Source organism: Rattus norvegicus, chromosome 7 (genome assembly GCF_036323735.1).
Source record: "Rattus norvegicus strain BN/NHsdMcwi chromosome 7, GRCr8, whole genome shotgun sequence".
Taxonomy (NCBI): domain Eukaryota; kingdom Metazoa; phylum Chordata; class Mammalia; order Rodentia; family Muridae; genus Rattus; species Rattus norvegicus.
Genome location: NC_086025.1, coordinates 12,041,319 through 12,068,743, shown reverse-complemented (window position 1 = coordinate 12,068,743; position 27,425 = coordinate 12,041,319). Strand labels below are relative to the sequence as shown.

At 50.5% G+C, this 27,425-nt stretch overlaps 2 protein-coding genes and 1 long non-coding RNA gene across 28 annotated transcripts in view; 2 read left to right on the top strand and 1 right to left on the bottom strand.

Annotated features, from left to right (window-relative positions):
• Positions 1–1,766: 1,766 nt before the first annotated feature.
• On the bottom strand, positions 1,767–7,157 carry LOC134479820 (uncharacterized). 2 transcript variants are annotated; one of them, XR_010053570.1, is made up of 2 exons: positions 7,018–7,157; positions 1,767–6,173 (listed from the first exon to the last, which is right to left on the bottom strand). It is a non-coding gene; the product is annotated as an uncharacterized LOC134479820 (long non-coding RNA). The 2 variants fall into 2 exon arrangements; XR_010053571.1 differs by having other exon boundaries at positions 1,767–6,232; positions 7,018–7,152.
• Rasal3 (RAS protein activator like 3) lies at positions 6,861–21,654 on the top strand. Of its 2 annotated transcripts, NM_001134562.3 has the most exons (18): positions 6,861–6,899; positions 7,033–7,361; positions 10,663–10,802; positions 10,929–11,007; positions 11,102–11,163; positions 14,213–14,283; positions 14,671–14,797; positions 14,880–14,978; positions 15,382–15,918; positions 16,362–16,506; positions 17,137–17,281; positions 18,062–18,298; positions 18,395–18,596; positions 18,688–18,806; positions 19,561–19,951; positions 20,149–20,306; positions 20,933–20,996; positions 21,097–21,654. In NM_001134562.3, the coding sequence occupies exons 2-18, from the start codon at positions 7,046–7,048 to the stop codon at positions 21,250–21,252; spliced, it is 3,048 nt and encodes a 1,015-aa protein (NP_001128034.1). In that variant the 5' UTR covers positions 6,861–6,899; positions 7,033–7,045; the 3' UTR covers positions 21,253–21,654. The 2 variants fall into 2 exon arrangements, with proteins under 2 accessions (NP_001128034.1, NP_001401865.1); NM_001414936.1 differs by having other exon boundaries at positions 6,861–7,361.
• A 1,277-nt stretch (positions 21,655–22,931) lies between these two features.
• Wiz (WIZ zinc finger) overlaps positions 22,932–27,425 on the top strand; it is a 28,439-nt gene continuing 23,945 nt past the window's right edge. For 4 of the 24 annotated variants that reach the window (XM_039080036.2, XM_039080033.2, XM_039080035.2 and 1 more), the window contains exons 1-2: positions 22,933–23,102; positions 24,569–24,831. In XM_039080036.2, coding sequence (XP_038935964.1) covers positions 24,627–24,831 — 205 coding nt within the window. In that variant the 5' untranslated portion in view covers positions 22,933–23,102; positions 24,569–24,626. Of the gene's footprint in view, positions 23,103–23,250; positions 23,922–24,545; positions 24,832–27,425 lie in introns of those variants that run through there. The other 20 variants (XM_039080040.2, XM_063263404.1, XM_039080044.2 and 17 more) reach the window with 16 other exon arrangements.

Genomic DNA, 27,425 nt, shown 5'->3' with positions numbered 1-27,425 from the left:
TCATCCCTGAGCCTAAGAGGCAGAGAACCTGGGCCACTGGCAGAGGACCACGCAGGAAGTGTTAGCTCAAAGGCACCGTGGGATTGTCTGCCACATAATGAACAGATTGGACCCCACTTCCTTAAAAAGAAAAATTACAATAAAACCATAGCTCAGTGACCGCACTCGCCCCAGTACTAAGGGCCCTGAGTGTCATCTCCAGCACTAGAGAAAGAAAGGAAGAGAGAAAGTGAAAGGGGGAAATGTTAGGAGCAGCCGGGTAAGCAGCCAACTAATAAAACAGAAGAACTCTGGAGATACTTCAGGAGATAAGCTTAAGGATCTGAGTTCAAATCCCCACTATTCATGTAAAAAGCTGAGTGATGCTGAATGCTCCTGTAACCCTGGCGCTACGAAGGGAGGCCACGGGAGGGTGGCTGAGGCTTGGTGGCTACCGGCCAAACTCCATATCTGATGAGATATACTGTCTCCAGAGAATAAGGCGGAGAGTGACAGAGCAGAACACTTGGTAACATCCTCCTCCGATCTCTGTGGATGACCCCCCAACCCCAAGCCCCTGACCCCAGTCAATATAGCAGAACATGGAGTAGCTCACGTGCACAGTGGATGGTTTGGGTGAAGTTGAATGAGGCCTATCTAAAGTATACACCTATGAGCTCAAGCATATCCGGCTGGCTCTACAGGAAAAGCTGTTGGCTTTACTAACCATACCACCCCTCCATTAGGCCGGGGACACCCTTCCGAGGTGAATGTCTGTACTGCACATTTGAGGTCTCCAGCACCACAAACGAAAAGCCTCCCAGTTTGATTGGTCATTCTCCATCGTAGGAATATCCCACATCATATTCTACCCAGTAAACATATACAACCGTAATTTATCATTTTAACTAAATATAACTGAGGGAGGTTACCCACACCTGCAGTTTCAGTTTTCAGGAGTCAGAGGTAGGCATTTCTCTGTGAATTTGAGAACAACCTGCTCTACTAAGCAAGTTCCAGTCCAGTTATAGCTACATAATGAGAGCCTCACTCAAATTTTAATCAATTAATTAACTTACACGCATGTGCCTTGAATAGCAGCGTTTGGGAAGAAAAAGCAGGTGGAGTTTGACTTTGAGGCCAGCCTGGTTTACACAGTAGGGCTAACACAGAAAAACCCTGTCTTGAAAAACGTAATTAATTGGTTAATTAACTAATTCTAATTAATTAAAATAAAGCTGAGTATGTAGCCCAGCAATAGAGTGCTTGCCTGGCACATACGAAGGCCTGGGCCCCACCTCCCACACTGCATAAATGGGACATGGTGATGTGTGCCTTTAATTTCAGGGCTCAGGGGCAGAAAGCAAAAGAATCAGGAGTTCATGGTCATCCTTATGTAGCCCAAGCTGGCATTGAACACGCTACGTAGCTAAAGACCTCCAATACAGAGAGCAAGCTCAAGACCAGGCCGGAATACATAAGACCTTATCTCGTGTGCGTGTGCGTGTGCGTGTGCGTGTGCGTGCGTGTGTGTGTGTATGTGTGTGTGTATGTCTCTCTGTGTGTCTGTGTGTGTTTGTGTATGTCTGTCTATGTGTGTATGTGTGTGTCTCTCTGTGTCTCTGTATGTGTACACACACACACGTGTGTGTGTGTATGTCTGTGTCTGTGTGTGTGTATGTGTCTGTATGTGTGTGTCTGTGTCTGTGTGTATGTCTGTCTGTGTATGTCTGTGTCTGTGTGTGTATGTCTGTGTGTGTCTCTCTGTGTGTGTATGTCTGTCTGTGTATGTGTGTGTGTGTCTGTGTGTGTGTATGTCTGTGTATGTGTATGTGTGTCTCTCTGTGTCTCTGTATGTATGTGTATGTGTATGTCTGTCTGTGTCTGTGTATGTGTATGTGTGTGTCTCTCTGTGTCTCTGTATGTGTGCGTGTATGTGTGTGTATGTCTGTGTGTGTATGTCTGTGTGTGTCTGTATGTGTGTGTATGTCTGTCTGTGTATGTGTGTATGTGTCTGTGTATGTCTGTCTGTGTGTATGTGTGTGTGTCTGTGTGTGTGTATGTCTGTGTATGTGTATGTGTGTCTTGTGTGTGTATACATATTTATGTATATATGTGTATGTTTATTTTATATATGTATACAATATATATATATATATATACACAATTTATACACACACACACACACACACACATATTGACCTAGAGCTGTGGCTCAATTGTTAAGAATACTTACTGCTTGGGGCTGGACAGATGGCTCAGCAGCTAAGAGCACTGACTGCTCTTCCTAGATGTCGAGTTCAATTCCCAGCAACCACATGGTGGCTCACGACCATCTGTAATGGGATCCGATGCCCTCTTCTGGTGTGTCTGAAGACAGCAACAGCATACTCACATAAATAAATTTTAAAAAGAAAACAAAAAGAATACTTACTGCTCTTTCAGAGTATCTGGGTTCAGTTCCCAGCACCCCCATAGTGTGTCAGAACCATCTTTGTCTGTATCACTGGTCTCAGTGCCTTTTTTTGATCTCCATGGGCATCAGGCACATGTGTGGTACACATAAACACATACAGAGAGACAAAGAAACAAAACACCTGTTACACATAAGAATAATAAATAGAATGAAGAAAAATTAAAAGAAAATAAAATGAAGAAAATAATTATTTAGGGCCACAGGTATGGCTCAGTGGTAGACCACTTTCATGGTATGTTTATGGTGTGGAGTTTCATTCCTAGCAAAGGAGGAAGAAAAAGCAGAGATCTGAGAATAGAGCCAGTGTATAATGATGTGGCAAATAAAATAAGTAGAAATATACAGGGGAGGAGGCGTTGTTTTATTGGGTAGGGCTTACGTCGCCCAAGCTGGCCTTGAACACGCTATGTAGCTCCAGAGGATCTCCAATTTCTGAGCTCCGAGCTTCTCCCTACCAACTGAGATTACAGGCCTGTGCCACCACACCTAGGTTCATGCGGTACAGGGCTAAACCAGGGCCCTGTGCATGTGAGACAAGTGCCCTAACAATGACGCATACTTCTAGCCTCCAAAATGAAATTCCAAAGGGGAAAAATAAGATTTTTCATAATAGGATTGTGGGGGTGGGGCAGATTTTGTGGCAGGGTTCCTCTGTGTAACCCTGGCTGTCCTGGAACTCTCTTTGTAGACCAGGCTGGCTTCCTCCTGCCACTGCCTTCACAGTGCTGTGATGAAAGGCATGTTCATTTTTCTTTTTTAAAAAAAGATGTGTTTGTTTATTATATATAAGTACACTGTCGCTGTCTTCAGACACACCAGAAGAGAGCATCAGATCCCATGACAGATGGTTGTGAGTTACCATGTGGTTCCTGGAATTTGAACTCAGGACCTCTGGAAGAGCAGTCGGTGCTCTTAACCACTGAGCCATCTCCCTTGCAACGTCCCATTTTCAAAGCAAGAGTTTCAGGACAACCATAGTAAGGAGAGCTTTGAACCTTTGAACCTGGGCCTTTAGTGACTGCCCGCACCCTATACCCAGGGAGTCAGCTTACCCTATCCACTTCATGACTCCAACTCCCCACATACACAGTCCACTATACATCCCAGGTTGGCATCAAATATGTGACACCAATTTTCTTGCACTAGTCTTCCGAGTCCTGGGAATTACATGTGTGCATTGCCCCACGGGTTATCGTTGCCGTTGCCTTTGTGCAAAGCATTCCTTCTACCTGGCACAATCATCTGTTTTCTTCTCATGCTTCGGTTTGCAAAGGTTATCTCCCTGGAGAAGTCTTCCCTGGTTTTTCCAACCTGAGAGGAATGGCATTTCCGCTCAACTGGTCATCCTTCATCCAGTGTATCTATCTTGTCCCAGTCTCCCACACAAATTCAAAATGTCCCACTGAATTCAGGACATGTCCCCCTCCCCAGACGGTAACAGGAGGACAGAAATCACATTTATTTAATCTCTTCCTCCATTTCATCTAGTGTACAGTAGGCACTCAGAAAACATGTATCCAACGTGAGCTTTCAGAAATGTTCGTGTATGTCTGTGTATGGATGTAGACCCTTGCAGTGTGCAGTGTAAAGACACTCAGCGGCTAGAACAGGGTTTCAGGTACCTCAGAGCTGGACATACAGATGGATGTGAGCCACCCATGCCATGACATTTCTTGCTTAACCTCAGAGCCATCTCTCTAGCCCTTGAATGGAAGCTTTTTGAGACCGATACCATCATCCTTTAAAAATGAGGAAGCGCGGGGAGAGGAAATGACTTGTCTGAGGTCACAGCGAGAAAGGAGATGGCCAGCAGTCCAACCTGGGTGAGAACAGTGCTGACTCACTCCTGCCAGAGCATCCACCCACTCCTTCTCTGTTCAATTTGCATTGCACTTTATTTATTTTGTATGTTGCACGTATCACGTGTGCATGAGAGTGGAGGGGTCTGAGGACAACTTGTGAGAGTCTGTTATCCCCTTCTGCCATGTGGGTCTCGGGGAACTACCTTGTATCCACAGATCCATCTTGACGGTCCCACCTCTTTCTCAAGTAAACATTTATCAAAATGTAAAAGATACTGACTGGACAGCACCCCAAAACTCGCCTCAAAGAGATTTCACAACAGAACACACCCAACCAGCTCTGAAACTCAAAAACAGAGCATGTTAAATTTATGTTGTATGAATTTTACTTGCACTTAAAAATAAATCTGGGATGGGACCTGAAAAAATGGTTCAGTGTTTAAGAAAATAGACTCCTAAGTCCAAGATTAATTCCCAGCAAATATATCAGGCAGCTAAATAAACTCCATGCACGACTGCGGCTCCAGAAGAATCCAATGCTTCTGACCTCTGTGGACACCCTCTCACACACGAATACACTACACCCCTACACACACACACACACACACACACACACATGAATACACTACACCCCTACACACACACACACGAATACACTACACCCCTACACACACACACATGAATACACTACACCCCTACACACACACAAATACACTACACCCCTACACACACACACACGAATACACTACACCCCTACACACACACACACGAATACGCTACACCCCTACACACACACACACACGAATACGCTACACCCCTACACACACACACACACACGAATACACTACACCCCTACACACACACACACACACACATGAATACACTACACCCCTACACACACACACACACAGAGTAGGGGTACATTTTAAATACTAGTCAAGGTGATTGATCCCAGCATTCAGGAGACTGAAACAGGAAGATCAATGTCAAAGGTTCAAGTCCAGCCTGGAAACTTTGTGTGGAAAAAAAAATGTAAGCTGAAAGTGTAGATCAGTTGATAACGCCTTCATCACACAAATAAAAGCCTGGGTTCAAGGGGGAAATAAACCAAACAAAACCAATAACAAACAAACAAAAAGGCTGGATATGTGGTGCACACCTATAATCCCAGCACTTGGAAGACAGTGGCGGGAGGAATAGAAATTCTCGACCAGCCCCATCTATGTACCAAGTTCAAGACCATCCTTAGACACAATAGATCCCATCTCAAACAAAGCAAAACAAAACAAAAGAAGCCATCTTCCAAAAGTCTCCTGTATGTCCTCACTCAGCCACTAACCCCTCTGAGTGAAATTGATTCCCTGACTTTTTAAAAAGATTCAGTAAAAGGAAGCATGAAACCCCTTGGAGCTGGAGTTCCAAGCAGTTGGTATCTGTCACAGATTTAAGGAGCTGAACAGTCCTCTGCAAGGACGGCCACACACTTCACGACCGAGGTGTCTCTCCAGCCCCAATTCCATGGTGTGCAGTGTCTTCATATGCTTGGTTCTCAACTTTCCACTACTTTCATTTTTTTCTCTTTCTTTCTTTTCTTTTCTCTTCCTTTCTTTGTTTTTTATCCTTTGAAACAGGGTCTTGCAGGAGAACCCTAGCTGCCCTGGAACTCATGAGAAAGCTCCCGCCTTAGATTCATAAGTGCTAGATTTTTGGGTGTATGTAGTTACCACTCCCAGAAAGGTTTGGGACACTATAATGTATATATGAACTCACCCAGGGTATACTCCTTAGTTTTTGCTTTTGTTCAGCACTGTGATTCGTCCGCCATCATTAGTTCAAGAATGTATTCATTTTCTTTGCTATGTGATACTCTTCGGTGTGGAGATGACGCGGAGTATTTGTTCGGCTGACAGTGGACGCTAGGGTTATATGGAGTTGTTAGTTGCCGTGTTGGTGGCCATGTCTATTGGATGCCTACCTAGCGATGGAAATACTGGATCAGAGGAAACCCACATAATCATACCAAGACAAGGACTGGAGCTATGGCTCAGTAATAGAGCATAGGCCTTGCATCCTCAGGCCCTAGGGTCTACTCCCAAGCTGGAGGGATTGGTAAAATGGCTCAAGGGAGTAATGACATTTGCCTTGTAAGGTCGGGAGTTCCATCCCCTGGATCTCACATAAAGGCAGGAGAAAAAATGATTCCACATGGTTGTCCTCTGATTGCCATAAAAGTACAATAATAATAATAAATGTTGACTCTTTTTTTTTAATCCACTCCAATAAAATTGTGGCACCTTCCCTACACAAGTGAATCTTTCCATGTCACCGCCCTCAGGAGATTTTAGAGGCTCTGTAGCTGTGCTGGCCCCTTATCTAGCATGTTCCCATTTCACAGAAGGCAACTGAAGCTCGAAGAGAGAAGTGTGTTCTGCCTCCTAGACCTCACCAGAAGCCAGAACTGCCAACCTCTCTTCCACCCCTCCCACCTCAGCATCCTGCCCCCATCATGCCCTCCCAGCCTGACTGTAAGGGCGGGGAGGGGGGGTGGTAGACAAGACAGGGTCACGTGGACCTAGGTTCGGAGGAAGGAAGCTAGGCACAGTACAGACGGCTGCTGGTTCTGGACTGGCCAGGAAATCAAGGTAAGAGAGGGTGTACGTGTGGCACCCTCAAGTGTGTTCTGTCCTTTGGAGGCAAAGCTGAGAAGAGACTGGGGAAGATGAAGACAGAATGTGGGCAGACAACGCGCAGAAGTGTCACCTTTTGGTCTTGTAGCAGAGACTCCGCCATGGACCCACCGCTGCAGAATGAAGATTCCCAAACGCAGCCCTCGCCGCTGACGTCCTATCGTTGGCACACTGGAGGCAGAGGGGAGAAGATTGCTGGAGGGTTCCGCTGGGGCCGCTTCGCAGGCTGGGGAAGGGCCCTGAGCCATCAGGAGCCCATGGTGAGCAGCCAGCCAGCCCCTAGATCTCTGTTTCGTCGGGTCCTCTCTGCACCTCCTAAGGAGTCACGACCCAATCGCCTCCGGTTTTCCAAGAGCCTGTGGGGGAGGCACAAGAACGTGGTACCGCTGGAACCCAAGCTAAATCCGAAGGCCCCAGGTACATTCTCCCCCCAACCCAGCTGGGGCTAGGCTTGGGTGGCCGGATGCCTGGGTGTTTGTCTGTCAATCTAGCATCAGCCCTCTAGACACAGGAAGTTGTGGGGAGTATGAAAGCCCAGCAGGAAGTGGCTGGGGCCCCTAGCAGCCTCATCTCTTTCCCCTTAAACTGGGGCAAGGAAGACTCGCAGGACCCGTACGCAGCTGAGGTCCCGATGAGAAAGGGGCATTGAATGGATGCACCTTAGTACTCTGTGGATGTCTAATGGTTCTTGGCCCCGAAGGTTGCTGTCTTCTGTATCCTGAAGACCAAGCCACTGACGGTGTGAATTTCAGTTGCCTTATATATAGCCCACCTCTTTCTTTGTTTCCTTGAATGTGAAATTCCCCATCTGTGCCTTAAAGACATCCATCCATCCATCCATCCATTCATTTGTTCATCCATTCATTCATTCAAGCAGGTGTTATTCATTCAGTGTGTATGTGTGTGTATATGTGTGTGTGTGTGTTTGTGTGTCCTTTACCACAACACATGTGTTGAAATCACAGGACAGCCTGCATTTATTTATTATATTGGGGAGGGGGCAAGCAAGCCATGGTTCCAGGGAGGGAGTCAAAGGACAACTTTCAGGAGTCAGTTTTCTGCTCCAATCATGTGGGGCCTGGGGAATCAAAGTCAGACAGTTAGCCTTGGTGGCAAGCACCTTTACTTTCTGAGCCATCTTGCTGGCCCAAGCAGAAGTTTTTTGAGCATCAAATTGGTTCCGCCCTGACCCCGACTGACCCCGACTGAAGCACGAAGGACAGCTGTGAGCAGAGCAGAGGACACTGCCTGGCCTGTGGAGCTCACACTGTAGTATGTGGGGGAGGAACAGTTACAGACAGAAAAATGAAGTCAATATGAAGACGGCAGATGCTGCAAAATGAGACCTGGGAGACTGGTGGAGACTAGGAAGATTAGAGACCAGGGCCTAGCACGTGCTAAGGGATCCACTAGGTGGAAAGAGTTAGAGCCCCCATGTGGCTCGGCTGGGTGGTAGAGCACTTGTTAACATGGGAGAGGCTGTGGGATTGCGGGCTTTATACCCACCACCAAGAAAGAAAGCGAAGGTGTCTGCATCACCCCTAGTGGTAAGACAGGGTAGAAAATAAACTGAGAAGATTGGTTCAGCAGGCGTTTCCTGGAAGCTCAAGGTTAATTCAGCTCTTTCCTAGAAATTCTCGAGATGCCTTCCACTCATTTCAGAGCTAGGACTACTAAAACTCCCAGCACTTGGAAGGCAGGGGCGGGAGGATGATCGGTCGTGAGTTCTAGGCCAGCCTAAGCCATATAAGAAGCCTTCATCTCAAAGCAAATGAGGCTGTGGTATTGTGACTGGCAGGTAAACACTCTTGGTGGTAAACCTGAAGCCCCACATGGTCAAGGGGAGACCGACTCCTAACGCTGTCCTTTGACCTTCACTTGAACCCACGAAAATAAATAAATGAATTCGAGTTGTTCTCGGGCCTCCACTTGTGCCATGGCAAATGTGTGCGTGCGAGCTCAAACTAAATAAAAAGCAACTCAGCACTAATATTATATTTAGAAAACGGGGTCTTACTACATAGACCTGGCTGGCCTCAGACTCACAGATCTGCCTGTCTCTGCCTCCTGTTTACTGGAATTAAAGGTGTGTATCACCATGCCCAACTATTTCTCTTTCTCTCTCTCTCTCTCTCTCTCTCTCTCTCTCTCTCTCTCTCTCTCCCTCCCTCCCTCCCTCCCTCCCTCCCTCCCTCCCTCCCTCCCTTCCCTCCTCCCTCCCCACTCTCTTTCTTTCTCTTCTACTGGGCTAAGCTCCCAGCCCTGCAGAAGTAGTCTCCAAGGCCCTATAGAGTGTCAGGGGTTGCCCACAACATAGGCTCCAGACAGTGGTTTCTACCAGGCAAGCCTGCCCCTTCTTAGCTCAGCTCCTCCCACCATGGGGATTGGGGTAGCCCATTGGTGGAGGGTATGCTTAGTATGAGCCAATCCTGGGACTCAGTCCCTAGCACCAAAGACAAACAAGCCCCAGTTCCTAATTAGTCGCACAGACTTCAGCCCAGCCTTCCTTGCCCTTCTCTATCTCCCTGGGATTTCCCAATCTGCCAGCCTTTGTTCAGCGTCTCCACATACCTTCTCTTCCACCTTGGCCGGGTGAAGTTCAAACTTCCTGTCAGAACCAAGTGCGAATGTGCTCTGTCAGGGTGAGGAGTAGAGTCCTCCCTGGCCCGCTTTCCATTAACACCACCTCCCCAAGGGAGAACACTCCCACGTACATACAACTTTTTCTACACCATTCTCTCTTATTTTTTAAATATTACCGTTCTCAAATGGATCCTCTCCACCCTAAGTAAATTATTTTAGTGTGCGCGCGCACGCACGTGCACACATAGCATGGAGAAGTCAGTGGACAGCACGGTAGAGTTTGTTCTCTCCTTCCACATTTAGGCTGGGGCCTTTACCTGTTGAACCACCTTGCTGGTCCCAGATTAGTTATCTATGTAAGAGGCCAAGGCTGGTATATTCTCTCTCTCTCTCTCTCTCTCTCTCTCTCTCTCTCTCTCTCTCTCTCTCTCTCTCTCTCATCTTCCTCCTAGTTTAGTGTGTCAGGTACTGGTTTTGCAGGCGTGTGCTATCTCTCTCTCTCTCTCTCTCTCTCTCTCTCTCTCTCTCTCTCTTATCTTCCTCCTAGTTTAGTGTGTCAGGTACTGGTTTTGCAGGCGTGTGCTACTAGGCCCAACTTTGCCCACTCTCTTGGTTAAGAGATGAATGCTTGGATTAAAAGCCTGTCTTTTTAAAAAAAACAAAACAAAACATTTATTCTATATAAGTACACTGTCGCTGTCTTCAGACACACCAGAAGAGGGCATCAGATCCCATTACAGATGGTTGTGAGCCACCATGTGGTTGCTGGGATTTGAACTCAGGACCTCTGGAGGAGCAGTCAGTGCTCTTAACCACTGAGCCATCTCTCCAGCCCTAGAAGCCTGTTGTAATCACATCCTCACAAGCTGTGTGATTCTGGGTAGGCCATTCAACCTCTGTGGGCCTCGGTTCTAATGCCCTTTAAGTGGCTTTTGAAGATTGAGCAAGAAAACACAGTAGAACTGGACAGGGAGCCAGTGGGCTGTGTCCTCTTCTAGGGTTGTGGAGAACAGTTCCCAGAGAGGTAGCGGACGACCAGCCTGACATGATTGCTGAAGTGTGCACCTTTGCTGCATGAAGAGGGGGTCCAAGGGCGACGGGGAGACTCTGAAATCCCCATCCCCCCTCTTCCCAGAGCCAGAGCTGGAGTTGGAGGGAGCCCCAGACCTGCGCGCTGCACATATCCCTGAGCCTCCCGCCCCTGACATGCCTGTTTGGAACATTGATGGCTTTGCCCTGCTCGAAGGAAGACTGGTGATGCTCGGTGAGGAGGAGGTAAGGAAGAGCAGGGGAGGACAGGGAACGGGTCAGACACGGTGGTAAAGGGGTAAACACCAGAAATGTATGTGTCCCTTCCCGGGTGCCTCCCCTTTCTGACCGCCCACTTGTATGGGAGGACAGGGTCCTCGCCAAATCCGAATGGGAAGTGCCAGCTCGGAAAGCAGCATGCAGGCAGCCTTGGGGAACCTCAAAGACCCAGGTAAACTTGGGAATGGGGAGAGGCTGGAGGATTGGGGAACCTTTCAGAGTGATTTACAACGTACCCTCAACCTCCTACCTCTGACCACCCACAGTTCGGACTCCTGGGAAAATTGAGCCGGAAGCTACTGGTTCCAACCAGGTCCACAATGTTCGGGTAAGGCAGCCAGCGTGACAGGGTGGGGGATCAGCAGGGATAAACAAGATCTCCCAGACCTTGGCCTCAAACATGCTGTACCATGTAACTATATCTGCAGACCTTAGATAATAACACACGCACACACACTCTCTCTCTCTCTCACACACACGCACACACACGCTCACACACACACTCATGCATGCATACACACACGCACGCACACACACATATACACACGCACGCACACACGCACGCACACACATATACACACGCACGCACACACGCGCGCGCGCACACACACATATACACACGCACACACATATACACACGCACGCGCACACACACACGCATGCACACACACACATATACACACGCACGCACACACGCACGCACACTCACACACACTCATGCATGCATACACACACGCACACACGCACACGCACGCACACACACATATACACATGCACATGCACACACACATATACACACACAGACACACACACACGCACACACACATATACACACGCGCGCACACACATATACACACGCACACACACAGAGAGACACACGCATGCACACACATGCACACACACACTCTCACACACATACTCTCACACACACACTCATGCATGCATACACACACGCGCACACACGCACGCACACACGCACACACGCACACGCACACGCACACACACAGAGAGACACACACACGCATGCACACACACTCTCACACACACACTAATGCATGCATACACGCACACACACACGCACGCACACACACATATACACATGCACACACACAGAGAGACACACACACGCATGCACACACACTCTCACACACACACTAATGCATGCATACACGCACACACACACGCACGCACACACACATATACACACGCACACACACAGAGAGACACACACACACGCATGCACACACATGCACACATACACACTCTCACACACACACTCATGCATGCATACACACACGCACACACACATATACACACGCATGCACACATATGCACATACACGCACACACATATACACACGCACACACACACAGACACACATATACATACGCACGCACACACACACACTAGGGCCAGCTGTGGTGGTGCACGACTGTAATCCCAGTCACAGAGACAAGAAGGTTGCTTAGGCTTCACAGTGAGTTCCAAACAAGAGGTACATATTGGGAGTGCCTGAAAAATAAACACACACACACACACACACACACATGCAATGACTATCTTAAACTTTATGATCCTCCTATCTCTGCTTCCTGAGTAATGGAATCACAGTCCCTGGGCCTAGAGGGCCAGGAAAAAAGGGATCATGGTTAGGTCACTGGCCAGCACTGAGCCTTGCAGAGCTACTGTCAAATAGAGCTACTGAGAGAATTCCTCTCTCGCTTTTATATTGTCTGTGTGTGTCTGTGTGTGTCTGTGTTTGTGTCTGTGTGTGTGTGTCTCTGTGTGTATGTATGTGTGTGTGTCTGTGTGTGTCTGTGTCTGTGTGTGTGTCTGTGTGTCTGTGTGTGTGTCTGTATGTGTCTGTGTGTGTGTCTGTGTGTGTCTGTGTCTGTGTGTCTCTGTGTCTGTGTGTGTGTCTGTGTGTTTCTGTGTCTGTGTGTCTGTGTGTGTGTCTGTGTGTCTCTCTGTGTGTGTGTCTGTGTGTGTGTCTCTGTGTGTGTCTGTGTGTGTGTTTGTGTGTGTGTATGTGTGTATGTGCCTGTGTGTGTGTCTCTGTGTGTATGTGTCTGTGTGTATGTGTGTGTGTCTGTGTGTGTGTCTGTGAGTGTATGTATGTTGTTTTATTTGCTTGTTTGTTTGTTTGTTTGTTTGTTTGGGCAGGGTCTCTGTATGCAGTTTGACTGTCCTAAAACTCACTAGGTAGACCAGGCTGGCCTTGAACTCACAAAGATCCAACTGCCTCTGCCTCCTGAGTGCAGGGATCAAAGATGTAAATCACGCCTGGCACTCCTCTTCATATTTTAAGAACAGAGTCCTATACTGAAGTCTAGAATTTCCTGAAAGTTTCTATGTAGCTCATGCTGGCCTCTAATTCTCACCAATCCTCCTGTATCTGTGTCCTGAGTGCTGGGATTATAGATTTGAATCCACATCCTCTCCCCTCGCCATTTTACAAGGAGTGCAAGGGGATTTCAGGAAAGCGAGGGGCTAGTGCCTTAGAGATGCAGCTGCTGGAGCTGAAGAGATAGTTCAGTGGCTAAGCAAGCATGAGGACCGGAGTTCGGATCCTCTGCATCCATGAGAATGCTAGATAAGCATGGAGTCTGCCTGCAAGTCTAGCTCTTGGAAAGTAAAGACAATCCAGCAGCTACCGAATCAGTGCGTTCTAGATTCAAGTGAGAGACCCTGCCTCCTGGTGGAAAGCACCTGAGGAAACTTATCTCAGCACTCCACACACACATGTATACACACGCCCACTCACATACATGTGAGCACACACATACACATCACACACACACACACACACACACACACACACACACACACAAAATATTGTAAAAATCAGAAACGGAAACCTGCCTGGTTTTCTGAGTTCTAAGGCAATCAGTGTGTAACTTTTCAATTTCCTTCTTTCTGTTACCGTTTTCGATGGATGTTGCAAAAGCCTGTGCTTTCCCTGATGCTCTGGGCTTTTCAACAGTCCCTGTCTGCTTCTACCATGTATAGAGCTTGCTAGCCCCTATTGCTGAACATGCTGGCTTTCTCCGACACTAACTCAAAAGGGATGACTAAGAGAGGGAAGAAGGGAAGGGGGAAGCAGGGAAGGAAAGAGGGAAGAGGGAGGGAAAAGAAAGGCAAGCTGTTGGGTAGGGGGAGATTTAAGAACCTTTGCCCTTCCTGGGTCCTTAAGTACAATCCCCAGTATTGCACAACGCGACTGTAAATGTCACCGGCGGTTACAGATGCTAATGCAGCCTGGACTTGGGCTTGGTCCACCAAGACCAGCAGATCTTCAAAGATCCTCTAGGGGGACAAAGCTGAGGGAAGAGCGCAGGGTTCTTCTCCCTGGCTCACATCCCTCTCTGCCTCCGTAGAAGTTACTCAAGAGGCTGAAGGAGAAGAAAAGGGCCAAGTCGGAACTGGGAGCCCACACTCCTCGAGATGGGTAAGAGTCTCTGGGAAGCTGGAAGGCTTGCGCCAGTCAGCATCTCTGGTCTCCTTTTCCTCATCTTCACCAGCTGCCTCCATGTTCTCTCTATTCCGCTCCACGCCAGGTGAACTCGGGGTCACAAAGACCCCAGCTATTTACTCATCTCTTGCTTGAACGGTGGTAGTCATCTCTAATGAAATAGAAGCTAACCAAATACCCTGGATCTAGGAACTCCAAAGAATGCGTGGAAATTCAGCCATAAGGAATGGGGGTGGGGGAAGGAAAGAGCGGATCAGTTGCAAAGATGCCGGGAAAGAGACAGCAGCTAGGGTAACTAAAGGTTAGAAAGCTAAGGATTGAGTGTGCAAAGAATGACGCCTTGTTTCCCTTCACTGGCCCCAGACCCTCCAGTGCTCTTGGTTCCAGAGAATCGCTGGCCACACTCTCTGAGCTGGACCTAGGCGTTGAGAGGGATGTGAGAGTCTGGCCGCTGCATCCTAGCCTCCTGGGGGAGCCATATTGCTTCCAGGTAAATGAGGAACCCACTTAGCCTCTACTACCCTTGGCACCGTCTCAGCCGCTACTAAACAACTGAATCCCGCTCCAAACAGGTAACGTGGGCAGGTGGGAGCCGCTGTTTCTCTTGTCGCTCGAGCGCTGAGAGAGACCGTTGGATTGAGGACCTTCGTCGGCAGTTCCAGCCTAGCCAGGTCATTAAGGGGGAGGGGACGGGCACAGAAAACCCTTTCACACCAGCCAGGCCCTGCCCCTTCCACGCCACCCAGTTTGCCCCCAAAACCTGCCCCTGCATCCAGTTCCCCACCTATTCGCACCCCAAGTCCTGTTTACCAAGTAGTCACCAAGTCCTCAGTCCATGACTACGCCTCTGTATCCTAAACTCTAATGTGTGAGACGTTCCCCAAAGCCGGATGTGTTCTGCTTAGCGACCCTCCCGATATTTGTGACTCCAGCCTCATCTCCAAGAGGTCTTGCAATATCCCGGTGAGCAAGGCTCCCAGATCGCGGTGCGCATCAAGGAGTCACAATGCGCATCTTGGGTCTTGGAGCGTAGACATCTCCGACACACCCCTCCTATCCCACTCCTGCATGTAGGACAATGTGGAACGACAAGAGACCTGGCTGACAGTGTGGGTGCACGAAGCCAAAGGGCTTCCCCGAGCAGCTGCACCCGGAGTGCGTGCGGAGCTGTGGTTGGACGGCGCGCTACTGGCGCGCACTGCCCCTCGGGCGGGCCCTGACCAACTCTTCTGGGCCGAACGCTTCCACTTCGAGGCGTTGCCACCTGCCCGTCGCCTGTCGCTGCGGCTGCGCGGAGCAGGCCCGGCAGGGGCAACCGTGGGCAGGGTGGTACTAGAACTGGACGAGGTGAGCATCCCCCGCGCGCCTGCCGCAGGCCTGGAGCGCTGGTTCCCCGTGCTCGGGGCTCCGGCGGGTGCGGTGCTACGGGCGCGGATCAGGGTACGATGTCTGCGCGTGCTGCCGTCGGAGCGCTATAAGGAGTTAGCGGAGTTCCTCACCTTCCACTACGCGCGCCTGTGCATGGCGCTGGAGCCCGCGCTGTCTGCTCAGGCCAAGGAGGAGCTGGCAGCAGCCATGGTGCGCGTGCTACGAGCCACTGGCCGAGCGCAGGTGAGAAGCCCTGACTACGCAGACAGGTGGGACAGATAGCGCTTTCTAAGTTGTGCTGAAGAGGAAGAGCCTGGATTGTCCAGCGAGGTGGGACACCGGGAGGGGCGGGACCAATATTTTACCAATGAGGGACGACGAGTGCTGTACGTCTAGAATTTCAGCTGCTAGGGACCTGGCCTTAACTTGAACTGTGAGAGGCAGACCCTGAACTTCAAACCGGATGAGTTCACGCTGAACTTCAGCGAGTCGGGCGGGGCTGGAGGAGAGCCTCAGGCTAGTAGGCACCTTTTCTGCAGCGAGAGGTGGATATTGTAGCCTCAGCTAAAAGCTGAGGGCTGTGCCTGAATATCAGCAAAAAGGCACGAGGCCTGTGCCTAGGTATGAGAGATGAGCCGATGACTGAGATTCCCAAGATCATTCAGTGTGATCTCTGTCCTGCACAGGCATTGGTGACAGACCTAGGAACCGCAGAGCTGGAGCGCTGTGGAGGCCGTGAAGCGCTGCTATTCCGAGAAAATACCTTAGCCACAAAGGCCATTGATGAATACATGAAACTGGTGGCACAGGAGTACCTCCAGGAGACCCTGGGTAAGCAGAGAGAGGGATTGGTGCCAGAGGTCCAGGAAGTGCCGGGCGAAACTGCCTTCTGGGAGTGAATGGTGCTTTGAGGTACTAGCGTCTGGAGTGCAAGTGGAGTTGCTATTTCCCCAAGGCGTTTGGTGCTTACAGAGTAAGTCGGAGATAGGCTTTCTCTTAGATGGGGTTTTTATTGCTGCAAATGAGACACCATTACCAAGAAGCAAGTTGGAGAGAAACTGGCTTAGCTTTCACTTCCATGTTGCTGCTCTTTATTGAAGGAAGTCAGGGATTCAAACAGGGGAGGATCCTGAAGGCAAAAGCTGATGCGGAAGCCATGGAGAGACATTGCTTACTGGCTAGCTTCACGTGGCTTACTCAGCCTGCCTTCTTATAGACCCAAGACCACCAGCCTGGGGCTACCACCACCCACAATGGAAGGGGCCCTCCCGTATGGATTACTAATTGAGAAAATGCCGTAACAGCTGCATCTCATGTAGGCCTTCCCTCAACTGAGGCTCCTTCCTCTCCGAGGACTCTAGCTTGTGTCAGGCTGATACACGAAACCAGCCGGTACAGGGTTGGAGGCTGGGTGTGATGTGTTTGGGCTCGTGCCCTTAGACTGTCTTTGCTGGACTGCAGGCCAGGTTGTGCGGAGTCTCTGTGCCTCCACCGAGGACTGTGAAGTGGACCCCAGCAAGTGCCCAACACCGGAGCTGCCAAAATGCCAAGCTAGACTGCGAAGCAGTTGTGAGGAGGTTTTTGAAAACATCATCCACTCTTACAAGTGAGAATCAGGGACCCAGCACCCGAGCACAGCCCTGCCTTACTGCCACTGTGCTGCCCTCGCCGGCCAAACAGAATGCAGGACACTCAAACTTCCCTGGCCTTATTAGCTGTATCTGGCTACCTACGCTTTTGCCATGCCAACTAACCCCAAGTAACCTAGGACCAACTTCCTTTGCCTTCAACCACAAATGATTCCATACCACCTAACCTTGGTCGTATAAGACTTTAATCTCAGATGATGCATTTTCCCAATGCCATGACACCTGACCTTAAGAGATCCGGTATGCCAAATCTCATGAAACTGGTCCTAGGAAACATGAGCATGTCATCCCTTGGCTTCTGGCCCTAGGATAACTCGCATGCTTAATCCTGTTATTTCTGATCCTAAGTAACACTGTAACCCTAACCCCACCTTCTGTTATATTATACACAGACACCTCACTTTCATGTACATTTATTATACCCCAAACTCATGACCCTTGTTCCCATATGTTCTTGTCTGCCCGAATCTAAAAGTTCAGGACCTAAAAGTTGCCACAATTATGCTATAAGTTCTTAGCCTCTGGAACCCAAGCCCCAAGTATCATTATCCCCGATACCCCCAACCTTGCAACCCAAACAACAGGTTCTGTGAAATGAAAGCACACACACGCTTCATCAATCACAGATCACTGATAAGCCGAGTAATGCTTCCTATGCCTCTAGACTTATGACCTTGATCATACGCACTCTTTACGTCCCTGTCCCCTTCCTCTAACTATTGCTTCTTCTGCCCCAGCTATTTCCCAGCAGAGCTGGGCACCGTGTTCTCAAATTGGCGGGAAGCATGCAAAGCACGAGGCTCTGAGGCACTGGGCCCCCGGCTGGTGTGTGCTTCTCTCTTCCTAAGGCTCCTATGCCCCGCCATCTTGGCACCTAGCCTCTTTGGCCTGGCACCAGAGCACCCCGCCCCAGGCCCAGCCAGAACTCTTACACTCATCGCCAAGGTCATCCAGAATCTTGCCAACTGTGCTCCGTAGGTGTCGGGAGAATTCGTGGCAAGGATGGCATCGGGGAGTAGGGGGGGTTGGCGGGTGTCTGTCCTGACTTAACCAGGTTGGCTCTGACTCAGGTTTGGTGAGAAGGAAGCCTACATGGTCTTTATGAATAGCTTCCTGGAAGATCATGGACCGGCCATGCGACACTTCCTGGATCAGGTAGCTATGGTGGACACAGATACCACACCCAGTGGCTACCAGGGAAGTGGAGACCTGGCCCTCCAGTTGGCAGTTCTTCATGTCCAGCTCTGCACAATCTTTGCTGAACTTGACCAGGTGTGACCTGAACCCAGAACCCATGGTAGAAAGGTTGGGTGGCACTGGTACCAGAGAGTTCACAGGACATCTTCCTTACATCCCTTGACAGAAAACTCGAGACAGCTTGGAACCACTACCCACCATCCTTCAAGCCATTGAGGAGGGTCGGCCTGTCCCAGTGTCTGTACCAATGCGTCTTCCCCTGAACACTGCTCATGTCCAATCCAGGTATCTTCAAACCTTGCCTGTGTTCTCATGGGTGGCAGAAGGAGTTCAGGTGTTAAGATGAAGGACACCAGGGGCAGGACCACGTTGAGGTCAGAGGCTGGGGACGTAAGGAGGCAGGCAGAGGGGTGGACCACTGTGTGGTCAAAGGTCAAACATCTACAGAGCCAGAGTTCAAGATTGGGATGGAGTCATGTCAGAAGTCAGGGAAGAGTCACCTCCAGGGTCAGAGGAAGTAGCCTTGTGGTAAAAGGTGAAGGCCATGTGTCAGAGTCTGTGGATGGGGTCTAATCATGGGTCAGGTGGAGACAAGATGTTATGAAGGTCAGTGAAGGAGAAGTCAAGCTTAGGGAAAATAGGACGAGTCATGGGGCCAAGGTTAGAGATCATTTCCTATCAAAAGTCAAGAACAACCGGGTCAGCTCAAGCCCAGAGGTTGGAGAGAAGATAAGGTCAATTAGGAAAAAAGTGGGTACCCTTGTGAGCAGAGGCTGACTGCCCTGGGGTCAGACTGGAATCAAAATTATTGAAAGAATCAGGTCAAGTCAGAAGTCAGAGCCAAAGCTAGAGAGGAGGGGGAAAAAGATTAGATCGGGATAGTAGTCAGAAGTCAAAAACAGGGTCTTAGCAAATCAGAGGTCAATTCTGGTCCTAAGAGAATTCCACTGATGTAAAAGTGGGGTCGTTTCTGGCTCTAGGCTGGGGTGGAGTCATCTCCCTCAACTGAGGGTCTGAACTTTTTCCATCGCACCTCCAGCTTCTCTTCAGGGGAGAAACCCGGCTTCCTGGCACCCCGAGACCTCCCCAAGCACACTCCTCTCATTTCCAAGAGCCAGTCTTTGCGCAGCTTTCAAGGGGCAGGAAGCTGGGCCCGTCGGCGGCCAGATGGGGAGCGGCCCCAGCGGCGGCCGCGGCCAGTGCTGCGCACACAGAGCGTCCCTGCCAGACGCCCTACCCACCATCGCCCTGCTGCGGGTTCCAAGCCTCGACCCAAAGGCTCTCTACGCACTGGTCCTGCGACTTCCGGACGGGCCTGGGCTAGGACTTCCACCTCTCTACCTCGGAAGCCATCGGTGCCTTGGCAGCGCCAACTGGACCAGCCCGGGGACCGATACCAAACTCCGGGAACGCACCGACCAGTGGGCAAGGTGACATGCGGTCCAGATGATCGCCAGGGTGTGGGGCGGGCTGCGGCTAAGGAGCCAGATTAAGGAAGGGCCTTAGGGCTCTTCTGACTCTAAGACTGTTTTCCCCGACCTACAAGTTTCCCCAACAGGGTACAAATGTGATAAAATGAGGAAGGGACCTGAGGATGGGTCGGATTACAGCTACTGTCTTCCCACAGCTAGCAGAGATACAATGCGAGGTAGCTGCACTCCGCGAGGAACAGAAAGCCCTGTCCCATCTGGTGGAGTCGCTGAGTACCCACATCCAGGCCTTGACGGAGCAGCAAGAGCAGCTCCGCTGTCAGCTGCAGGATCTGGACTCCAGACTGGGAGCTGGGTGAGCCCCGCCCTTCAGGGTAGCTTGGATCCCAGCTTCTTCGTCAGGGTGGCTCAAGTATCTTCCAGAAAGTCCCTCCCCTACTAAACCACCCCCACCTCCAGGTCCTAACAGCTCCAAGTTACTAGTTCAGCCCTGGCAGCCTCTCCCTGTAGGGCCAATCTCACACGTCTTTGACTAGTCCTTTTACCTTCTCACACCTCTTCAACCAGACCCTCCTATCCCGATTGGGCCATCTGGGCCCTTCCCGCCCATTGGTCAGTCCCCGCCTTCAAATTGATTAATTAATCCCTCCATCCCCCACCCTCACCCTGTCAGTGTTCCTTCTGTGAAACTAGATTTAACTATGTAGTCCAGGCTAACCATGCACTCTCCAGCCTCTTGCTGCAGCCTCAGCCCCCTATCCTGAGTTTCACGGTTGTTCCACACTTGGCTAGTCTGCATCTTGGCCGTGCCAAGCTCTAACCAGAACTTGCTTCAGATAGACCTATGCCCTGCTCTCCTATTTGAACGAACTCCAACTTCACTCCAAGCCCTGCCCACTGAGTCCTTGGCAGTCCACCCAGGATGGGAGGGAGTTTCCCTGTTTCTGACCTGTCCACTCTCTTGCCCCTGACCCCTCACAGGATCTCAAAGTTGGATTCTAAGGGTGGTCTCCCAAGCAACGGTAGCCTCGGGCTGAAAAGTCTGGTAAGAATCTTGTCTGAGACTGGAGAGAAGTGGGGAGTCTGCTTGGCAAACACTCCCAACTCCCACCCCAACCTCAAACCCACTTTTACTGCCTTCCCAGGAGCACCGCATGACTGAGATGGAATGTTCTCAGAACCAGCTGAGGGATACCCTCCAAAGCCTACAGCTTCTTTCAAAAACTCCAGGATCTCGGAGCCAGCCCCCGCCTCTCAAAGCACCATGTGTCAATGGAGCTGATCTGTCGATGGGCACCTGAGTATTTCACCCCACTCCATACAGTCTGGAAGCCAGGAGAGCCACTACAGAGGATTTTCTGACTACCTCAGTCCTTCATGGCCCTTAGTAGGGGACAGAGTGGGAGGTGTCAATCACTCTGGTAACTGTGAGGTTGCCCAGTAAATCTCCATTTCAGAAAATCACTGGTTTCTCTGCCCCTACAAAGATTAATGCAAGAGCATACCCAGTTCTCTACTCAGCTCCCCCAAATTCTTACCTAATTTGAAGTCTCCCGAAGATGAAAATGATTAGCAAAATTGTCCTCACTATTGGTGTGATCTAAGGTCATCACTCTAAAAGACTCCATTCTCTCTTCTGTATCTAAAAATTCTCTGCATAGTTAAAGGTATTCAATAAAAGGTATTTATCATTGTTGTGGGAACCACCTGCTTTTCCATGATGCACAGATCTCCCGCCCACCTATCCCACCTCATCCCCTGCCAATACCTCAAGTTCTGAGTGACAGAATCTTTCTAGACTTTGTCTAGAAAGACAATGCAGGTACCTTTATGGCAGGGAGAGCAATGGGTCTGAGAGGCAGATGAAGGAACGGACTGTGCATGAGAACACGGTTGAGTTCTATGGCTGGTTGAGTAAGGTGGATGAACCAATAGGCAGGTGACTAGGTTAGCTAATTCACTGAACATTTGACCTGCTGTAAGGCAGATCATGAATCAAAATAGACAGGTCTACTTAGAGAAGGCTGACACAAAATAGGAAATTAACACTTGAACTAAATGAGTAAACACGCACACACACACACACACACACACACACACACACACACACACACACACACCTCACGTTTATCGAGGTCTTTTGGGACTCCCAAATGAGTCATGGGAAAATGACTCCTGTCTTCTTCATTTGGTGAAGACAATATACAACTGATGGGTGACTCTATGGGTGGATGTTGGTAGGACTGTTGAATCCCTTGATTCTGTGGAAAAATAGAAGTGATGGTGGGCTGGTATGTGGAATATGGGTGAATAGGTTAAGTGGACTTTTGGATAGACGAGTAGGTGTTAGAAAGGTAAATGGATAGGTGATTTGTTTATTCGGTTGTTGAGTGGTTGATAGATTGAGCATGTAGATAAATGGGTAGACAAATGAGTGATGGGTGGGAGAAAGACAACCAGTTTGTGATGTATGCATACGGTCTAGTCTGGAGGCTATGATCCTGAAGGCTAGGTGGAGGAGAGCTTAGCATTGAGAACAGACATAAAGTAATGGAGATGTTGAAGTCCAATACAAACAACGAGAAAAGAAAGAAAAGTGTCCTTATGATTGGGAGAGTCTGAAAGCTAAGGACTGACTGACTGGATGGAGTCATCAATGATTCATGAATGACCCAAGAGAAAACTTCTATGCTTCCCTCCCACTCACCTGTTATTAACAAACCTAGATGTTATTAACAAACCTAGTATAGGAAGACCCAGTGGGGTGCAGAGGACAGGTTGTTGTCATGGTAACAGAGCCCCTCCCTCGACGCTAAGGTCCTGCGGGCCCTTTAAGGGTGACCTGCTTGGCCACTCCCAATATGGCGGCGCGCCCGTTGGATCCCCCCGCCCCCCGGAGTGGCACAAGGGGGGGCAGACCTCCTCATCATGGCGGCGCGGCGGGGCTGTCGCGCTGAGGTCACGTCGGCGCGCCGGGGGGGGAGGGGCGGGGCGGCGGGGGGACCGATTTAAAGGGACAATGTCCCCCGAGCTGTGGAGGCAGCGGCGGCTGCGGAGGCCGTGGCACCCGCACCAAGAGCTGCAGCAGCTGTAGTGGAAGCGACGGCCCGGCGAAGTAAGGGAGTTCCCAGCCAGCGACTACGCCTCCCCGGTGAGGCCCGACCCAACCCGGGAAGCTCGCGGGCGGGGCGGAGCTGGAACGGGGAGGGGAGGCCTGGGCCCGGTCCGGCCGGGCGGGACCCCCTGGGGCGGGGGGCGGGGCGGGGCCTGCAGGGGCGGGGCCTGGCCGGGGGCGGGGCTGTACAGGTGGGGGGAGGGGCGGGGGTCTCGAGGCAGGTGTCTCCCCCCCACCTCAGCTCGTCCCGCGGGGTCTCCCGCCCCGAGGTGCACGGGCGAAGGGCGCATCCTGGGGACCCTAGCTTCCCCGCAGGGTGCGTCCGCGCAGCGCCGCCCCTACCTCTGCGACCCCTGCGGGAGGTGGGGTAGGGAACGACCATCTGGACTGGAGCCCCCTCCCCAAGCTGCCAAAGTGCTCCGAAGTTGCGGTCCTGCCCGATCCCCTCCGGCAGTGCCTACCCCAGCGGTACCCGCAGGTGCTTTCTTCAGGCCTGGGCAGGGACCCCTCCAGCCAAGACTGTCAACCCACCCCATATAGGCCCCCCGGGAGCACCCAGGCCCCCGAGGGCAACGCCTGCTACCAGGCCTGGAGCCCCGGCCCCGCCCCGGTTGCCTGGGCCCGGCCTCACCACCGTCTCCCTGGGGAGAGCGCCTCATTCCTGCCCTTCACTTTCTGCTCTACCTTGAAGGTATTTATAGGTGGAGAGGACAGTCGCCCTCCTACCCCAGGGTCCTTATTTCTGAAACCGGAGCCCTCTCGGTCCCTTTCATCCTCCGGCTAGAGCAACCGATATCGGTGGAGGATGGCAACCAGTACTATTGGAAGGTGGCAGGGTGGAGGAGCCCAGGCTTGGTATGCATGAGAGATCATGCTGAGGAGAAGGGAAGGGGTTAATGGTGGGGGTCACTCGAGAGTGTGGAGAGGTTAAGGGGTTAATAACCCTACATTCCTGGGTAGGGAGAAGGGTGTAAAGGTTGGGAAAGTGTAGGGGTAATTGATATGGGGCAACAGAAGTGAGAAAAGTATAAGGGCAAAGATTGGGGGCACTTGAGACAGTGCACTCATGAGCTGGGAGTGTGGAAGTGGCTGGGATCCTGGACACTGGATGCTTGGCAATAGGTTATGCAGTTACAGGACAGCCAGGAAGCAGCTGGACAAGGTGAAGCCGTGAGTGAGGGATGAGAGGAATAGGCGGAGGTAGAAGGATGGATGAGGGAGGACTGAGGTGACTGAGTGTAGGTGTGTAACTGAGATGAATAGAGTCCGGGAAGAAGCTGGAAAAAGAGAAAGCTTTAGTGTATTGAGGCATGCTGACAATAAAGGTGATTGGGTGACAATGGGTGAGAATGGGGCCTCAACACCACTTACCCCAGTCACTTCAACTAAGAGGTAAACTGAGGCCATAGGCCTTGAAGGAGAGGACTAGGGTCTTGAGAGGTGGGAAAACAAACAGAATTCTTTTCTTCCTCTCCTAAGGTCTTCCCTATCTTTGTCTCCAGACCCACGATGTCTTGCTGAATCTGCCAGGTCCTGAGTGAAGATCAGCGGCTAGCACCCATGGAGGGGTTACTGGCAGGTGGCCTGGCTGCCCCGGATCGTCCTCGAGGCCCAGAGAGACTGCCTGGCCCAGCTCCAAGAGAGGACATCGAGGGTGGGGCTGAGGCTGCCGAAGGGGAAGGTGATATTTTTCGATCTTCACACTACCTGCCCATCACCAAGGAAGGCCCTCGAGACATTCTGGATGGCAGAAGTGGCATTTCTGGTAAGAGGGCTCCGTGGCCCTAAAGAAGCATCCCACTTAGCCCCCAGGGCTCAGAGAGAGTCAGGTCACCCAACCCAACAGGGACTGAGTTGGGATCGGAACCTGCTTGGTGCCCAGAGCCTTCTTTAGTGCTCCACATTGTACCTTTCATTTTGCCCTTACGAAAACAGATGTCTTGGGAGCCCATGACTGGATCACAGTCCCCCAGAGGATGGTAAGGAACTGGGATTCGTACTTGTAGTGGCCTGACTCTCCCCTCGGAGCTGGACACCAGCTACATCCAAATACCCATATCAGCACTCTGAGCTCTTCACCCAAAGCCCACTTGTTCCATCTTGCAGTCTTGATGGAGCTGCAAGAGCTTGTGCCCTCTGGTGGTAAGGTAAAAGTCTGGGGAGTCAGAGATTCGAGTTACCTCTCTCCCTTGGTTTACCCCCATACAGGGCTAGCTCACACTGACCTCACCTCACAATGCATTGTTTGTTTATTAAACACCGAGCACCTGCTGTGTGCCACTTTCCGTTCTGGGTGCTGGGGGAAATAATCATAAAGAGGCGAGAGTTTCAGTCCTCCGGGGGTTGGCGTTCCAGAAGGGAAGTTGGACACAAGGAACAACTGAACAGATGTCATAAGGGCAGGTGATGATGGGGGCTATGCAGATATTAAACAGAGGGCCAGGATTGGGCCGGGGCGACTTGGGGGAAAGCCTCCGGAGAAAGTGGTATTTGAGGCACCACACGGAATGAATGGTGGGAGGTGCCCCCCCCCCCCCCGGGGTGGTGGGACAGCAAGTACAAAGGCACTGCCCAGGGGAGGAGCCTGGTGTGTTTAAGGACCTAACTGATATTTAAGGAACTGAGTTTAAGGAATCTGACGTGACAGAAGAATTGTAGACTGAGGCATCAGACGTCTCCCTTCGTTTCCTTGGTCGGCCTCCAAAAACTTGGCCCTCTTAACTTCCAAGCACCTCTTTAGCAGTTCCTACATGCCAAATTCTTTGTGTGCTCAATTCATATCATATTTAAAACCTTTGTGGGGAAAGCCTCCATTATTTCGTGTCTCGTCTTAGGGTGGGAACTCCAAAACCCTGAGGGGTGAAGTAAGGGTCCCAGACTCACAGAATCAGGCAGTAATGTGGCTCGCAACCCTCTCCCTTCTTTGTTTTATTTTGCTTTTTTATAGAACTGGGGGGTTGCACGTAGGCCCTTGCACATACTCGGCCAAAGCTGTTCCGTTGAGTTCTCTCCCAGCCCCCTTTCTTTTTTAAATAACTTCCCTTTCGTCCGTGTGTTCTTTCTCCTCGTGTCTTGTCTTGTGCGTTTTACATGTTAGGCAAGCACTCGACCCCTAAGCTACATTCTTCACCTCCTCTCATTTTCGAAGGTTTTCTAATTTCTAATTTGTCTGCATGTGGCTGTGTGCACGGAACTGCTGGTGCCTGCAGAGGCTGTAGACGCCAGGAGCCGGAGTCATGGATACTTCAGAGCTTCCCGGCCTTCTCTTTTTACGTTTTTTTTCTTCATCATCATCATTTTATATGCATGGATGTTTCGTGTACATGTATACCCGTGCGCCTCCCGCATGGAGCACCTGCAGATGTCAGAGGAAGGCATCAGCTTTATCGCAACTGGAACACACATAGTTGTGAAGTGCAGTGTGGATGCTGGGAATTGAACCCCGGGTCCTTTGGAAGAGCAGATAGGCTCTTAAAACACAGACGCACCTCTCCAGTCCCTGGTTTTTGTTTTGTTTTGTTGTTGTTGTTGTTGCTGCTGCTGCTGCTGTTGTTTTTGTTTTTGATTGTTTTGGTTTTTTTTTTATTTTTTTTATTTTTTTATTTTTTTATTTTAAGACAGGCTCGGGGTTGGGGATTTAGCTCAGTGGTAGAGCGCTTGCCTAGCAAGCGCAAGTCCCTGGGTTCCGTCCCCAGCTCCGAAAAATAGAAAAGGAAAAAAAAAAAAAAAAAAAAAAAAAAAGACAGGCTCTCTCTGTATTGTCTTCCCTGGCTGTCCTGGAACTCACTCTGTAGATCTGGCTGGTTTAGACCTCAGAAAGTCACCTGCTTTTGCCTCCCTCCCAAGTGCTAGGATTAGAGTCGTGTGCTTCTCTTTTAGCTTTTGAGTAGTTTTTTCTTGAGTTGAAAAAGTTGAGTCCTTTCCCCCCTCTTTTCTGTTTTCTTTCTTGTTTTGTGTTTTGTTCTGCCGCTTGCATTGCTGAGTTTGGAACCCAGGGCCTCCCAAAATTAGGCATGCATTCCGCTTCCACTCAGCCACATTCCCAGAATCCCTTATTTATAGCCCCTCTGGAGCACGCTGATCTGCCACCACCCTGCAGCTCTTCTCGTGGTGCTCAGGTGTTTGTGAAGCCACCTTTCTAGAGTGAGGTAAAGAAGGGACCCAGCACATGTTGTCCCTGCTGTCTTGGAACCCTTCATCTGGGGCAGGGAAGGTAGACACGGACCACGAAGTAGAGTGAGGAGGAAGCAACACGACTTAGAGGCAGGCTCGAGGGATCAGGACAGAAAACCTGTAAAGATTTGGAGAGGATGACTGGCACCTCCCAGTATGAGACAAGAGGGGCATGGTAATGAGTCC